Source organism: Nerophis lumbriciformis, linkage group LG26 (genome assembly GCF_033978685.3).
Source record: "Nerophis lumbriciformis linkage group LG26, RoL_Nlum_v2.1, whole genome shotgun sequence".
Taxonomy (NCBI): domain Eukaryota; kingdom Metazoa; phylum Chordata; class Actinopteri; order Syngnathiformes; family Syngnathidae; genus Nerophis; species Nerophis lumbriciformis.
In genome coordinates, this window is record NC_084573.2 from 26,836,116 (window position 1) to 26,852,500 (window position 16,385).

Consider the following 16,385-nt stretch of genomic DNA (forward strand, 5'->3'; position numbering starts at 1 on the left):
CTGTGTTGGCCCTGCAATGAGGTGGCGACTTGTCCAGGGTGTACCCCGCCTTCCGCCCTAATGCAGCTGAGATAGGCTCCAGCGCCCCCCCGCGACCCCAAAAGGGACAAGCGGTAGAAAATGGATGGATGGATGAATAGATTTAGAATGGGGATGTGGATACATTTTTTGTGCACCCCTATTTATTACTAGGGATGATACTCTAAACCGATTTTCCCGGTTGTTCGAAAAGAAAAGAACCGAGTCGTCGGACTCGAATCCCTTTTTGAGAACCGGTACCCGTTATCGAGACCACTATAGTAAAGAAAAAGAGTTGGTTCTTTATTCGAATCCCTCGGAACGAATCCCGTCCCGACCAGAAATGCTTTGTGTGACATCACAAGAAATGACGTCACGTAGCTCAGTCATTATGCGCAGATAGGGAAAGCAGGAAAAACAATGGACCGGAAAAAGCGCTCCAAAGTGTAATAAAGTTCAAAACAAAAGGTATAATCCAATGAATAACTTTACTGAGAGATTTGAGCAGGGTACAAACACATGACGAACACTTTTACAACCAACCGGAAACATAGCAACCAGGCTAGCAACGCACTTCCTTTACGGCAGCTGTCGCAACGTTCTTAAAGCAAGCGCAGCACATACATATATACACAACATATATGACATGATCTCCCTTTTTTAACTTTTGTTTTACTTTGCTTGTAAACAAAACAAAATCACACTGTATATGTGTTGTCTGTCTAATTATAAATAATGCAGACGAGGCGTGTTGGCTTAGTTCTTGACGTTTACTTTCCCAGCGTGCTCATAACCTCATTCTTAGCTGCCGGCTGGTGACATGCAACAACACTTTTGCACGCATGCTCGTCACTCCCGTTGCATGCTGGGTAGTGTAGTTGTTGTATTCCCTAGCTCATAACATCTTTCCCCCTATAAAGAAATAATGTTAACTCAATAAAGTGTATTTCTTTTTTTAGCTTTAACTTTTCATTTTTTAGCATTGTAACCACATTTGCAAACAACTTTTCTCTTCATAGAATTTTCTTTCAATAAAGAAATAAAGTGCAAAAATGCCAAAGCATCATAACAAACAGTTATGTCAAATAGCAGCAGAATTGCACTTTTTGGAGAGCTGTATTATTTTCAGTTTTGTGCCCACACTATATTATTATTGATACACCTATAGTGATCACAGAGACAGGTTGTTTTTGTGTTACTGTATACATTTGTTTTTCTGAAAAATCCCACTTAATATACTTTGGGTAACAACAGTCTATTTTTTTTTTTTTTTTAATTTTTTTAGGGGGGGTAACAGTCAATATTTATTTATTTATTTATTAGATATCATTTTTTTCTTATATAATAAAAGTGAGCTTTTGTTAAACCAAATATTGTGTGTTTTTTTTCATATATAACCACCTATCTGGACTCGATAAGAGAATCGGTTCGATAAGAGGATTAGATAATAGGCTCGAACTCGATCATTTCTTATCAAACATCATCCCTATTTATTACAGTTGTCATTGCAACTTTTTCTCGTTACCATTCACCTGTTTGCTCTTTTATTCCCCTTTTTGATGTTTTTATTAGTATTTTTAGAATGTGCGGCGGGCCTTTAAAAAGTTAACTGCGGATGCTGGGCGCCCCTGCCCTAACGGCCTTATACGGGGTGCCACTAAAAGCGCCTACCGATGCTAACGCGCTCCTTGCTCCTGGAACAGCTGCCGTGATTTAGTGCATTTTCACAGCCCTCTTGTGCTGCCTATGACGTAAACGCCCTCACCTTTGAGAATGACGGGGTCCTTGCCCTCCCTCCTCAGCGACTCCAGGACCACGTGAAGGGGCTGCGAGGGCCCCAGCCGGTTGGGATCCGCGGTGCTCTCGTCGTAGACCACGATATCTTTGGAGAAGATGCCCTTAAGCGAGTCCTTGCCCTCCCGGCAGGAGATGAGGTCCAAGACGGTGATCTTTCCCTGCTGCAGCCGCCGCCGGCTGATCTTGTCGGAGCAGTTGATGTGCGCCGCCCCCCGGATGTGGCTCTTGTTGTACTCCGTGAAGGCGCGGCAGTCGATGATGACCGGCACGGGCCCGACGGGGTGGCCCATGGGGCAGCAGGTCATCCGCTTGGCCAGCTCATTGGGGTGGATGAGTCTCAGGGAGGAGGCGGCGCCCGGGGCGAAGCTGGTGGCGCTTAATGCTTCGTGGTTGCTGAGCATGGGGGGTCCGGCATAGCTGAGGTTGGGGCTGCTGGCGCTCACCTGACCGTGGTTCAGGTTCGGGCTGTCCTTCTCGTAGGTGGTGACCGAGCAGCAGCTGGCACTGCTGCATCCGCACGACAAGGAGCGCGTGGAGCCCTTGGATGAGGGCATATACGTCACAAGATTAGCCGTCGCCCGGATCTTCACCACCGTGGTGCTAATGACCGTCTCGTCGCTGCTGGTGGAGGCGATGGAGTCCAGGTAGCTGGTGTCCAGTCGCAGTTGGAGTTCCTGAGGTCGGATCGGCCTTGGCAGCGCCACCACAATTCTGTCGTCGAGAGGAGATGGAGGCATGGGGAGGCCGAGGGCTGGACGTTTACGGAGAACTCAACACGCCGCTCTGAAACCGGAGAGACAAATGTTTTTATACGTTGTTGTCCAACATTTGTAATTTGGTTAATCAAAGGGTTGCAGTGTTGCACACACAAACATTAGCTGCGTGTGTTGTTAGCTAATGATATAACTTCGCTAATAAGTAACACACGCGCATTAGCTTTGTGTGTTCTTTGCTAATTATATAAACTACGCTCATAAGTAACACGAGCACAGACATTAGCTTTGTGTGTTGTTGGCTAATGACAAACTATGCTCATAGGTAACACACGCACAGACATTAGCTTTGTATGTTGTTTGCTAATGATCTAAACTACGCTCATAAGTAACACGCGCACAGACATTAGCTTTGTGTGTTGTAAGCTAATGATATAACTTGACTAATAAGTAACACACGCATTTGCTTTGTGTGTTGTTAGCTAATGATCTAAACTACGCTCATAAGTAACATGAGCAGACATTAGCTTTGTGTGTTGTTAGCTAATGATACAAACTACGCTCATAAGTAACACGCGCACAGACATTGGCTTTGTGTGTTGTTGGCTAATGATATAAACTACGCTCATATGTAACATGCACGTGCACAGACATTAGCTTTGTGTTTTGTTGGCTAATGACATAAACTATGCTCATAGGTAACACACGCACAGACATTAGCTTTGTATGTTGTGTGCTAATGATCTAAACTACGCTCATAAGTAACACGCGCACAGACATTAGCTTTGTGTGTTGTAAGCTAATGATATAACTTGACTAATAAGTAACACACGCATTAACTTTGTATGTTGTTTGCTAATGATCTAAACTACGCTCATAAGTAACACGAGCCCTTACATTAGCTTTGTGCGTTGTTGGCTAATGACATATACTACGCTCATTAGTAACACCAGCGCAGACATTAGCTTTGTGTGTTGTAAGCTAATGATATAACTTCACTAATAAGTAACACGCGCATTTGCTTTGTGTGTTGTTGGATAATGATATAAACTACGCTCATAGGTAACTGCGCACAGACATTAGTTTTGTGTGTTAGCTAATGATTAGAGATGTCCAATAATATCGGACTGCCGATATTATCGGCCGATAAATGCTTTAAAATGTAATATCGGAAAATATCGGTATCGGTTTCAAAATTATCGGTATCGGTTTCAAAAAGTAAAATGTATGACTTTTTAAAACACCGCTGTGTACATGGACGTAGGTACAGAGCGCCAATTAACCTTAAAGGCACGGCCTTTGCGTGCCGGCCCAATCACATAATATCTACGGCTTTTCACACACAAGTGAATGCCACGCATACTTGGTCAACAGCCATACAGGTCACACTGAGGGTGGCTGTATAAACAACTTTAACACTGTTACAAATATGCGCCACACTGTGAACCCACATCAAACAAGAATGACAAACACATTTCGGGAGAACATCCGCACCGTAACACAACATAAGCACAACAGAACAAATACCCAGAACCCCTTGCAGCACTAACTCTTCCGGGACGCTACAATATACACCCCCTGCTGCCCCCTAACACCCCACCTCAACCCCGCCAACCAGTATGTCCTAAATTCCAAGCTGCTGTTTTGAGGCATGTTAAAAAAAAATAATGCACTTTGTGACTTCAATAATAAATATGGCAGTGCCATGTTGGCACTTTTTTCCAGAACTTGAGTTGATTGATTTTGGAAAACCTTGTTACATTGTTTAATGCATCCAGCGGGGCATCACAACAAAATTAGGCATAATAATGTGTTAATTCCACGACTGTATATATCGGTATCGGTTGATATCGGAATCGGTAATTAAGAGTTGGACAATATCGGAATATCGGATATCGGCAAAAAAGCCATTATCGGACATCTCTACTAATGATATAAACTATGCTCATAAGTAACACAAGCACAGACATTAGCTTTGTGTGTTGTTGGCTAATGATATAAACTACACTCATAAGTAACACCAGCACAGACATTAGTTTTGTGTGTTTATTAGCTAATGATACAAACTACGCTCATAAGTAACACGTGCACAAACATTCGCTCTGTGTGTTATTGGCTAATGACTTAAACTACGCTCATAAGTAACACCAGCACAAACATTAGCTTTGTGTGTTGTTAGCCAATGATATCAACTACGCTTATAAGTAACACGCGCATAGACATTAGCTTTGTGTGTTGTTGGCTAATGATATAAACTATGTTCATAAGTAACACACGCACAGACATTCGTTTTGTGTGTTTATTAGCTAATGATACAAACTACGCTCATAAGTAACACGTGCACAAACATTAGCTCTGTGTGTTATTGGCTAATGACATAAACTACGCTCATAAGTAACACCAGCACAAACATACAAACATTAGCTTTGTGTGTTGTTAGCCAATGATATAAACTACGCTCATAAGTAACACGAGCACAGACATTAGCTTTGTGTGTTGTTAGCTAATGATACAAACTACGCTCATAAGTAACACGTGCACAAACATTAGCTCTGTGTGTTATTGGCTAATGACATAAACTACACTCATAAGTAACACCAGCACAAACATACAAACATTAGCTTTGTGTGTTGTTAGCCAATGATATCAACTACGCTCATAAGTAACACGAGCACAGACATTAGCTTTGTGTGTTGTTGGCTAATGATATAAACTATGCTTATAGGTAACACACGCACAGACATTAGTTTTGTGTGTTGTTACCTAATGATACAAACTACGCTCATAAGCAACACGTGCACAAACATTAGCTTTGTGTGTTGTTAGTTAATGACATAAACTACGCTAATAAGTAACACCAGCGCAGACATTAGCTTTGTGTGTTAGCCAATGATATAAAATACGCTTATAAGTAACACGCGCACAAACATTAGCTATGTGTATTGTTAGCTAATGATATAAACCATTGTTTCTTAACCATAGGGTCAGGCCTTAAAAAATATCTATTTCCCAGCTGTAGTCTGTATGGGCAGCAGCAGTTGTAATACAAGTGGTGTAAAAGTGGTGTATATTATTATATATTATTAATTTAGTAAGAATTTATTTTAGCGCTGTGTAATTATGTCAATTTATTTTTCATCATTTTTTTTTATCAGTTGCTTGTTTTGCAGTATATTTGATTAGTATTTATTTTTGCAATCTGTCATGACTAGGACTTTGGCTTGGTTTGTTCTCCCGAGGTGCAAAAGATTTGGACCATACGTGGCGTGAAGGGGAATACATATTTATTTATAACACTCAAAGGAACAAAAAGCGCGCTCAAGGCGGATGTACAAACTTGACTAACGAAACAAAAGACTTGCACGGGGGCAAAAAACTGTGAACAATTAAACAAAAACACTAACTGTGGCATTAATAGAAAAAAACTTACTTGGACATGGCATGAAGTGCGCAGAGGTAGACAGAGTGTGACAGGGGTATGAATACGGGGATGTCACCAGAAAGACAAACTAAAAACACTGAACTTAAATACTACAGACTTGATTAACGAAAACAGGTGCGTGACTCAAAACGTGAAACAGGTGCGTGACGTGACAGGTGAAAACTAATGGGTTGCTATGGTGACAAACAAGAGTGCACAATGAGTCCAAACGTGGAACAGGTGAAACTAATGTGTAATCACGGAAACAAGACAAGGGAGTGAAAAGCCAGAAACTAAAGATTCCAATAACTAAACAAAACATGACTTAAAACAAAACATGATTACACAGACATGACACAATCAGCCTGACCTAAGCCTTGATAATAATCTTTGTGATTAACACACGCTTTCATATCATTTGACAAGGTTTATCCTGTTAAACTGTAAGTACAGTTGGTTATATACAATTATTCAATACGATCGGAAATGAAGAGTAAGATTACTAATTTAGTGCTAATATTTGAGTGGGCCCCGGGCCCCTCCGTAGTGAAAAAGTTGGGTCCGAATGTAAAAAAGGTTAAAAACCCGTCAAATAAACTTTGTGTGTGGTTAGCTAATGATATAAACTATGCCCGTCAGTAACACGCACATTATCTTTGTTTTTGGTTAGCTAATGGTATGAACTACACCCATACGTAACACGCACATTAGCTTTGTGTTGTTAGCTAATGATATAAACAACGCCCATCCCTAACACGCCCACACGCATTAGCTTTGGGTGTTGTTAGCCAATTATATAAACTACGCCCGTACGTAAGACACGCAATAGCTTTGTGTGATACAAACTTCGGCCAAAAGTAACATGTGCACGCGCATAACTGTGGCGCATTCAAGAACCCAAGTTACAGAGGCGTCACTTGTTCTTAAAGGCAGGGGGAGACTTGACTCCCAGATGATAATAATATAACCATAATAACATTGGTGTATTATTATGATTGGTATTATCCACTGATGTATCAGCTAATCTCTACTTTACAAAGAAAACATGATAGACTTATAATCAAAATTACGTGAATAACGACAGGTTGTATGATTATTTAGATTCATATTATTATTCCCTTTTTCCAAAAATAATTTAAGGAGTTTGATCTAGTTTAAGGGTTCTTACCTTTTCTACATTGGGGCTCAACTTTGTTAGTACAGAGGTGTCCAGGGGCCCACTCCAATATGAACACTGAATTAGTCATCTCACTTTTGATTTGAATCATATTCAATAAATTTATTTAACCTACTTACAGTTTGCAACCTTGTCGAATGATATTAAGGCATGTGTTAACCACAAAGATTATTTCTTAAACACATAAACCTTAGGCTTAGGTCAGGCAGATTACAAAAATAAGAACTAATCAAATATACTGCATAAGAAGAGACTCTTAAATATCTGATGAAAAATAAATGTACATGCAATTATGTAGTGCTAAAATAAAAAACGTAATCAACAATACATGAAATTAAAGTGCAAATGAAAACACAGATTCACTACTTTAGTCATAATTTTTGCGCTTATGAAACTTCTCTTGAACTTTAGGTCCAGTCTTCTTCTGTGTGTTTGATATTGTCATTGCTGCCACAGGTGGTGGTGTATTACAACTTAGTGCCTGAGAAACCGATGTTTTGGTTTTGGTTAAGAAACACTGATCCAGATAGGTTATAGACATATTGATCCCATCTTTAAAAAGTCGATACCATAATTAAGGTTTTTGCATGTGTTTTTAAAAGCTGATTTAAACCAATACCAAGTTGTTTTAGTGTTTATAAACATACTAGTGTTGTACCGGTACCAAAATTATTTTTGATACTTTTGGGCACTTTTCTAAATAAAGGGGACCACAAAAAATTGCATTATTGGCTTTATTTTAACAAAAAAATCTTAGGGTACATTAAACAAATGTTTATTACTGCAAGTTTGTCCTTAAATAAAATAGTGAACATACAAGACAACTTGTTTTTTGGTAGTAAGTAAGCAAACAAAGGCTCCTAATTTAGCTGCTGACGTATGCAGTAACATATTGTGTCATTTATCATTCTATTATTTTGTCAACATTATTAAGGACAAGTGGTAGAAAATGAATTATTAATCTACTTGTTCATTTACTGATATCTGCTTACTTTCTCTTTTAACATGTTCTATCTACACTTCTGTTAAAATGTAATAATCACTTTTTCTTTTGTTGTTTGATACTTTACATTAGTTTTGGATGATACCACAAATTTGGGTATCAATCCGATACCAAGTAGTTACAGGATCATACATTGGTCATATTCAAAGTCCTCATGTGTCCAGGGACATATATCCTGAGTTGATAAACATGGTCGAGACGGTATAGTACCGAATATGTTTCATTAGTATCGCGGTACTATACTAATACTGGTATACCGTACAACCCTAGAAGAGACTCTTAAATATCTGATAAAAAATAAATGTACATGCAATTATGTAGTGCTAAAATAAACAACTAAATCTACAATACATGAAATTAAAGTGCAAATGAAAACACAGATTCACTACTTTAGTCATAATTTTTGCGCTGATGAAACTTCTCTAGGACTTTAGCTCCAGTCTTCTTCTGTGTGTTTGATGTTGTCATTGCTGCCACAAGTGGTGGAAAAGTGTATTACAACTGAGTGCCTGAGAAACCGATGTCTTTGGTGGCCCTATGGTTAAGAAACACTGATCCAGATACGTTATAGACATGTTGATCCCATCTTTAAAAAGTCAAAACCATAATTAAGGTTTTTGCATGTGTTTTTAAAAGCTGTTTTAAACCAATACTAAATTGTTTTAGTGTTTATAAACATACTAGTGTTGTCCCGATACCAATATTTTGGTACCGCTAACGGTACCAAAATTATTTCTATACTTTTCGGTACTTTTCGAAATAAAGGGGACCACAAAAAATTGCATTATTGGCTTTATATTAACAAAAAATCTTAGGGTACATTAAACATATGTTTCTTATTGCAAGTTTGTCCTTAAATAAAATAGTGAACATACTAGACAACTTGTCTTTTATTAGTAAGTAAGCAAACAAAGGCTCCTAATTTAGCTGCTGACGTATGCAGTAACATATTGTGTCATTTATCATTCTATTATTTTGTCAAAATTATTAAGGACAAGTGGTAGAAAATTAATGAATTAATCTACTTGTTCATTTACTGTTAATATCTGCTTACTTTCTCTTTTAACATGTTCTATCTACACTTCTGTTAAAATGTAATACCGGTAATTACTTTTTCTTCTGTTGTTTGATACTTCACATTAGTTTTGGATGATACCACAAATCTGGGTATCAATCCGATACCAAGTAGTTACAGGATCATACATTGGTCATATTCAAAGTCCTCATGTGTCCAGGGACATATTTCCTGACTTTATAAACATGGTCGAGACGGTATAGTACCGAATGTGTTTCATTAGTATCGCGGTACTATACTAACACCGGTATACCGTACAACTCTAAAAGAGACTCTTAAATATCTGATGAAAAATAAATGTACATGCAATTATGTAGTGCTATAATAAACAACTAAATCTACAATACATAAAATTAAAGTGCAAATGAAAACACAGATTCACTACTTTAGTCATAATTTTTGCGCTGATTAAACTTCTCCAGGACTTTAGCTCCAGTCTTCTTCTGTGTGTTTGATATTGTCATTGCTGCCACAAGTGGTGGAAAAGTGTATTACAACTGAGTGCCGATGTTTTTGCCGTCCCTATGGTTAAGAAACACTGATCCAGATATGTTAGAGACATGTTGATCCCATCTTTAAAAAGTCGATACTATAATTAAGGTTTTCGCATGTGTTTTTAAAAGCTGATTTAAACCAAAACTAAGTTGTTTTAGTGTTTATAAACATACTAGAGTTGTCCCGATACCAATATTTTGGTACTGATACCAAAATTATTTCGATACTTTTCGGTACTTTTCTAAATAAAGGGGAGCACAAAAAATTGCATTATTGGCTTTATTCTAACAAAAAATCTTACGGTACATTAAACATATGTTTATAAACATACTAGTGTTGTCCCGATACCAAAATTACTTCGACACTTTTTGGTACTTTTCTAAATAAAGGGGACCACAAAAAAAAGTTTATAAACATGGTCGAGACGGTATAGTACCGAATATGTTTCATTAGTATCGCGGTACTATACTAACACCGGTATACCATACAACCCTAAAAGAGACTGGTAAATATCTGATGAAAAATAAATGTACATGCTATTATGTAGTGCTAAAATAAAAAACTAAATCAACAATACATTAAATTAAAGTGCAAATGAAAACACAGGTTCACTACTTTAGTCATCATTTTTGCGCTGATGAAACTTCTCTAGGACTTTAGCTCCAGTCTTCTTCTGTGTGTTTGATGTTGCCATTGCTGCCACAAGTGGTGGAAAAGTGTATTACAACTGAGTGCCGGTGTTTTGCCGTCCCTATGGTTAAAAAACACTGATCCAGATATGTTATAGACATGTTGATCCATCTTTAAAAAGTCGATACCATAATTAAGGTTTTCGCATGTGTTTTTAAAAGCTGATTAAAACCAATACTAAGTTGTTTTAGTGTTTATAAACATACTAGTGTTGTCCCGATGCCAATATTATTTCGATACCTGAGAAACCGATGTTAAGAAACACTGATCCAGACATGTTGATCCCATCTTTAAAAAGTCGATACAATAATTAAGGTTTTTGCATGTGTTTTTAAAAGCTGATTTAAACCAATACTACATTGTTTTAGCGTTTATAAACATACCAAGTCTGTTTATAAGCGATATTAGGAGTCTTGTGTATGGGGGCCCAGAATTTGCTGCTCAATGGTCTTGGGCAAACTGTCCAAAATGTTTGAGGAAATTTGAGTCATTCATATAGCCATGTGACGAATAATAATGATTATTTTTGACAGCCTTGAATTGATATTGTTAAAAGAATCAGAGTGGGATGAAAAGAGTGTGTTTGATCACCATTACTAACATCTGCTGAAGTCAAACATTAGCAACACCCACACTAATCACCTTATTAATCAACACTGAGTCACTTCAGGCTAATGATCAGCCTCCTGCTACTGTAATGTTGTTTTCATGTGGGAATAAAAAAAATAAATAAAAAATACTGCATCACTGCAGTTTATCTCCCCCACAAGTGGAGATAGTCATAAAGATGGACGACATGCAGTTCCTTCTAATGTAAGCGCTTGTTATGTAAGGACTCCAGCCATGCATGCATGCATGCACACTGTAACCCTGCCTTGGTCATCCTCCTCCTGCACGCATAATCACAGAATTGAAGGGGGGGGGGGGAAACCGGCATAAGGACGTGCTTTGAATAAAACGTGGCATTCGGAATGAAAAAAAATAAATAAATAAAACAAACTGAATTGCTTAATAGTTGCACGTGAATGGGTGCGTGGAAGTAAACAGCGCGTTCGTTGCAGCAAACTTCTAATTGCCAAACTTGCTTGAAATGTCTGCTTACCGGTGTGTGTTGCTGTCTTTGGCCCGGTAATGCAGGATCTCCTCCCGGCGACGAGGGTGCCTCCATTCACTCGGTGCACGTACGGAGGATCGGCAACATTTTTGGGATACTTTTTTTTTTTTTTTTTTTTTGTGCCAACCAGCGTTGCCCAGGAATAATAATGTTGAAGGAAGTGAGCCAGCTTATAGAAGTCGCACAGCGGGACTGACGCGAGTCGGAGCCAATTCGCGACTTCATTAATATTAAACAGGATTTTTTTTTTTTTTTTTTTTTGGTACAGTGACGTCCCGCCCCGCCGTGGGAGGGATTTAAGCCGGGACGTCTGGTTCGGAGCCAGGGAGGGGAGGAGGATGGGAGTGTCGCTTCAAAACCGCGGCTTCAAACTGCCTTCAGCCGCAAGTGCGATGATGTCACAAGCAGCCAATCAGAAGCCACGTCAGCAGAAACTACGCGATGAAAGACGCGGGGCGTTCACGTGCCGCTTCGTCGGTTGGGAAAAAGGAAGACGCGGTGCATTCGCGCGCTGATTTGGGTCATTAATTTGCGTCGCGTGTGGGATAGGCTCCAGCTTTCAACTGCCGTGACCCTAATGAGGATAAGCGGTATAAAACATCAATTAATTAATATTAGAGATGGGATTTATGGCTCTATGAAGGCTTGTTATAATAGTTCTTTTTTTTTTCATCAAGGAAACTATAAGATGTGGAACTGAATAAATTAAATTGACAAATATTTTTTACTGTGGGAATTATTCTTAAATATTGACTATTATTGTTTTTGTTTTTTATTATTAATATTAACCATTTTCCCATTCTTTGACAATGAGATATTTAAAAATGTTCCCTCACCTATAAAAATATTCTTGCAAAAGAGAAAAAGTACAAAAAAAAATGTGTAAGAATAAAATATTTATGTAGAATTAAAAAGTATGAATAAAAATACAATTAAAAATGTGAAGGGACAAGCGGTAGAAAATAGATGGATGGATGGAATCTCCTCTCTGAGCTGCCACCTTAACGTGGTAGAGGAGTTTGCGTGTCCCAATGATCCTAGGAGCTATGTTGTCCGGGGGATTCCATGCCCCCTGGTAGGGTCTCCCAAGACAAACAGGTCCTAGGTGAGGGATCAGACAAAGAGCAGCTCGAAGACTTCTATGGAAATGCAAGAACCGAGACTCAGATTTCCCTCGCCCGGACGCGGGTCACCGGGGCCCCCCTCCGGAGCCAGGCCCGGAGTTGGGGCACGATGGCGAGCGCCTGGTGGCCGGGCCTGTCCCCATGGGGCCCGGCCGGGCACAGCCCGAAGAGGCAACGTGGGTCCCCCCTCCAATGGGCTCACCACCCATAGCAGGGGCCATAGAGGTCGGGTGCAATGTGAGCTGGGCGGTAGCCGAAGGCAGGGCACTTGGCGGTCCGATCCTCGGCTACAGAAGCTAGCTCTTGGGACGTGGAACGTCACCTCGCTGGGGGGGAAGGAGCCTGAGCTAGTGCGCGAGGTAGAGAAGTTCCGGTTGGATATAGTCGGACTCACCTCGACGCACAGCAAGGGCTCTGGAACCAGTTCTCTCGAGAGGGGCTGGACTCTCTTCCACTCTGGCGTTGCCAGCAGTGAGAGGCGACGGGCTGGGGTGGCAATTCTTGTTGCCCCCCGGCTCAGAGCCTGCATGTTGGAGTTCAACCCGGTGGACGAGAGGGTAGCTTCCCTCCGCCTTCGGGTGGGGGGACGGGTCCTGACTGTTGTTTGCGCTTACGCGCCAAACAGCAGCTCAGAGTACCCACCCTTTTTGGATTCACTCGAGGGAGTACTTGAGAGTGCTCCCCCGGGTGATTCCCTCGTTCTACTGGGGGACTTCAACGCTCATATTGGCAACGACAGTGAAACCTGGAGAGGCGTGATTGGGAAGAATGGCCGCCCGGATCTGAACCCAAGTGGTGTTTTGTTATTGGACTTTTGTGCCCGTCACGGATTGTCCATAACGAACACCATGTTCAAGCATAAGGGTGTCCATATGTGCACTTGGCACCAGGACACCCTAGGCCGCAGTTCTATGATCGACTTTGTAGTTGTGTCATCGGATTTGCGGCCTCATGTTTTGGACACTCGGGTGAAGAGAGGGGCGGAGCTTTCTACCGATCACCACCTGGTGGTGAGTTGGCTGCGATGGTGGGGGAGGATGCCGGACAGACCTGGCAGGCCCAAACGCATTGTGAGGGTTTGCTGGGAACGTCTGGCAGAGTCTCCTGTCAGAGAGAGTTTCAATTCCCACCTCCGGAAGAACTTTGAACATGTCACGAGGGAGGTGCTGGACATTGAGTCCGAGTGGACCATGTTCCGCACCTCTATTGTCGAGGCGGCTGATTGGAGCTGTGGCCGCAAGGTAGTTGGTGCCTGTCGTGGCGGTAATCCTAGAACCCGTTGGTGGACACCGGCGGTGAGGGATGCCGTCAAGCTGAAGAAGGAGTCCTATCGGGTTCTTTTGGCTCATGGGACTCCTGAGGCAGCGGACAGGTACCGACAGGCCAAGCGGTGTGCGGCTTCAGCGGTCGCGGAGGCAAAAACTCGGACATGGGAGGAGTTCGGGGAAGCCATGGAAAACGACTTCCGGACGGCTTCGAAGCGATTCTGGACCACCATCCACCGCCTCAGGAAGGGGAAGCAGTGCACTACCAACACCGTGTATGGTGCGGATGGTGTTCTGCTGACCTCGACTGCGGAAGTTGTGGATCGGTGGAGGGAATACTTCGAAGACCTCCTCAATCCCGCCAACACGTCTTCCTATGAGGAAGCAGTGCCTGAGGAATCTGTGGTGGGCTCTCCTATTTCTGGGGCTGAGGTTGCTGAGGTAGTTAAAAAGCTCCTCGGTGGCAAGGCCCCGGGGGTGGATGAGATCCGCCCGGAGTTCCTTAAGGCTCTGGATGCTGTAGGGCTGTCTTGGTTGACAAGACTCTGCAGCATCGCGTGGACATCGGGGGCAGTACCTCTGGATTGGCAGACCGGGGTGGTGGTTCCTCTCTTTAAAAAGGGGAACCGGAGGGTGTGTTCTAACTATCGTGGGATCACACTCCTCAGCCTTCCCGGTAAGGTCTATTCAGGTGTACTGGAGAGGAGGCTACGCCGGATAGTTGAACCTCGGATTCAGGAGGAACAGTGTGGTTTTCGTCCTGGTCGTGGAACTGTGGACCAGCTCTATACTCTCGGCAGGGTCCTTGAGGGTGCATGGGAGTTTGCCCAACCAGTCTACATGTGCTTTGTGGACTTGGAGAAGGCATTCGACCGTGTCCCTCGGGAAGTCCTGTGGGGAGTGCTCAGAGAGTATGGGGTTTCGGACTGTCTGATTGTGGCGGTCCGCTCCCTGTATGATCAGTGTCAGAGCTTGGTTCGCATTGCCGGCAGTAAGTCAGACACGTTTCCGGTGAGGGTTGGACTCCGCCAAGGCTGCCCTTTGTCACCGATTCTGTTCATAACTTTTATGGACAGAATTTCTAGGCGCAGTCAAGGCGTTGAGGGGATCCGGTTTGGTGGCTGCAGGATTAGGTCTCTGCTTTTTGCAGATGATTTGGTCCTGATGGCTTCATCTGGCCAGGATCTTCAGCTCTCACTGGATCGGTTCGCAGCTGAGTGTGAAGCGACTGGGATGAGAATCAGCACCTCCAAGTCCGAGTCCATGGTTCTCGCCCGGAAAAGGGTGGAGTGCCATCTCCGGGTTGGGAAGGAGATCTTGCCCCAAGTGGAGGAGTTCAAGTACCTCGGAGTCTTGTTCACGAGTGAGGGAAGAGTGGATCGTGAGATCGACAGGCGGATCGGTGCGGCGTCTTCAGTAATGCGGACGCTGTATCGATCCGTTGTGGTGAAGAAGGAGCTGAGCCGGAAGGCAAAGCTCTCAATTTACCGGTCGATCTACGTTCCCATCCTCACCTATGGTCATGAGCTTTGGGTTATGACCGAAAGGACAAGATCACGGGTACAAGCGGCCGAAATGAGTTTCCTCCGCCGGGTGGCGGGGCTCTCCCTTAGAGATAGGGTGAGAAGCTCTGTCATCCGGGGGGAGCTCAAAGTAAAGCCGCTGCTCCTCCGCATCGAGAGGAGCCAGATGAGGTGGTTCGGGCATCTGGTCAGGATGCCACCCGAGCGCCTCCCTAAGGAGGTGTTTAGGGCATGTCCGACCGGTAGGAGGCCACGAGGAAGACCCAGGACACGTTGGGAAGACTATGTCTCCCGGCTGGCCTGGGAACGCCTCGGGATCCCCCGGGAGGAGCTGGACGAAGTGGCTGGGGAGAGGGAAGTCTGGGCTTCCCTGCTTAGGCTGCTGCCCCCGCGACCCGACCTCGGATAAGCGGAAGAAGATGGATGGATGGATGGATGGATGGAATTAAAAATTTTAGTTTTACCCACCTGGTGGGTGTATGCCTGAACTCTATTACTTATCAGAACAATTAACCAGAAAAGTGGATACAAAATAAATTAATAAAAACAATTAAAAGTAAAAATTATTTAAGAAAAAAAGTCTGGTGAAGCTCTGCATCTGCATAAAAACACGGCTCTCAAGCGAATTGCTCGCAACTGCGAATCAGTTCTCGTCGTTCACTTAAAGAGCCGTTTAAAAGGCTCGGCTTGTTTGCGAATGTCACATCTCTAATGAATATTCAGTGCAAAAACGACTCAAGTACTTAGTACCTTCTGATTTATTTAGTAGCTATTTTTTAATGGTACATATGCTAATGTTAGCATATGCGCAGCTAAAACATTAAAAACATCCACAACTTACCGCAAAAAAATGTTTCATAGTTGGAATTGGAATTCTCGTAGGCTGAAATGTGAACATTTCTACTGACACGGACGATATGAATGTTATTTTTTTCTAGTTTGTAAGAGTTAGTCTGAAGAGTTATTCACT

The 16,385-nt window shown here is 42.3% G+C and overlaps 1 protein-coding gene across 3 annotated transcripts in view; it reads right to left on the reverse strand.

Moving 5' to 3' along the window:
• Positions 1-16,385, reverse strand: part of dusp10 (dual specificity phosphatase 10) — a 121,436-nt gene that overhangs the window by 27,111 nt on the left and 77,940 nt on the right. The window contains exons 1-2 of one of the 3 annotated variants that reach the window (XM_061987089.1): positions 11,492-12,478; positions 1,784-2,598 (exon numbers count right to left, since the gene is read on the reverse strand). In XM_061987089.1, the coding sequence (XP_061843073.1) occupies positions 1,784-2,552 (769 nt within the window). In that variant the 5' untranslated portion in view covers positions 2,553-2,598; positions 11,492-12,478. Of the gene's footprint in view, positions 1-1,783; positions 2,599-11,491; positions 12,479-16,385 lie in introns of those variants that run through there. The other 2 variants (XM_061987090.1, XR_009817933.1) reach the window with 2 other exon arrangements.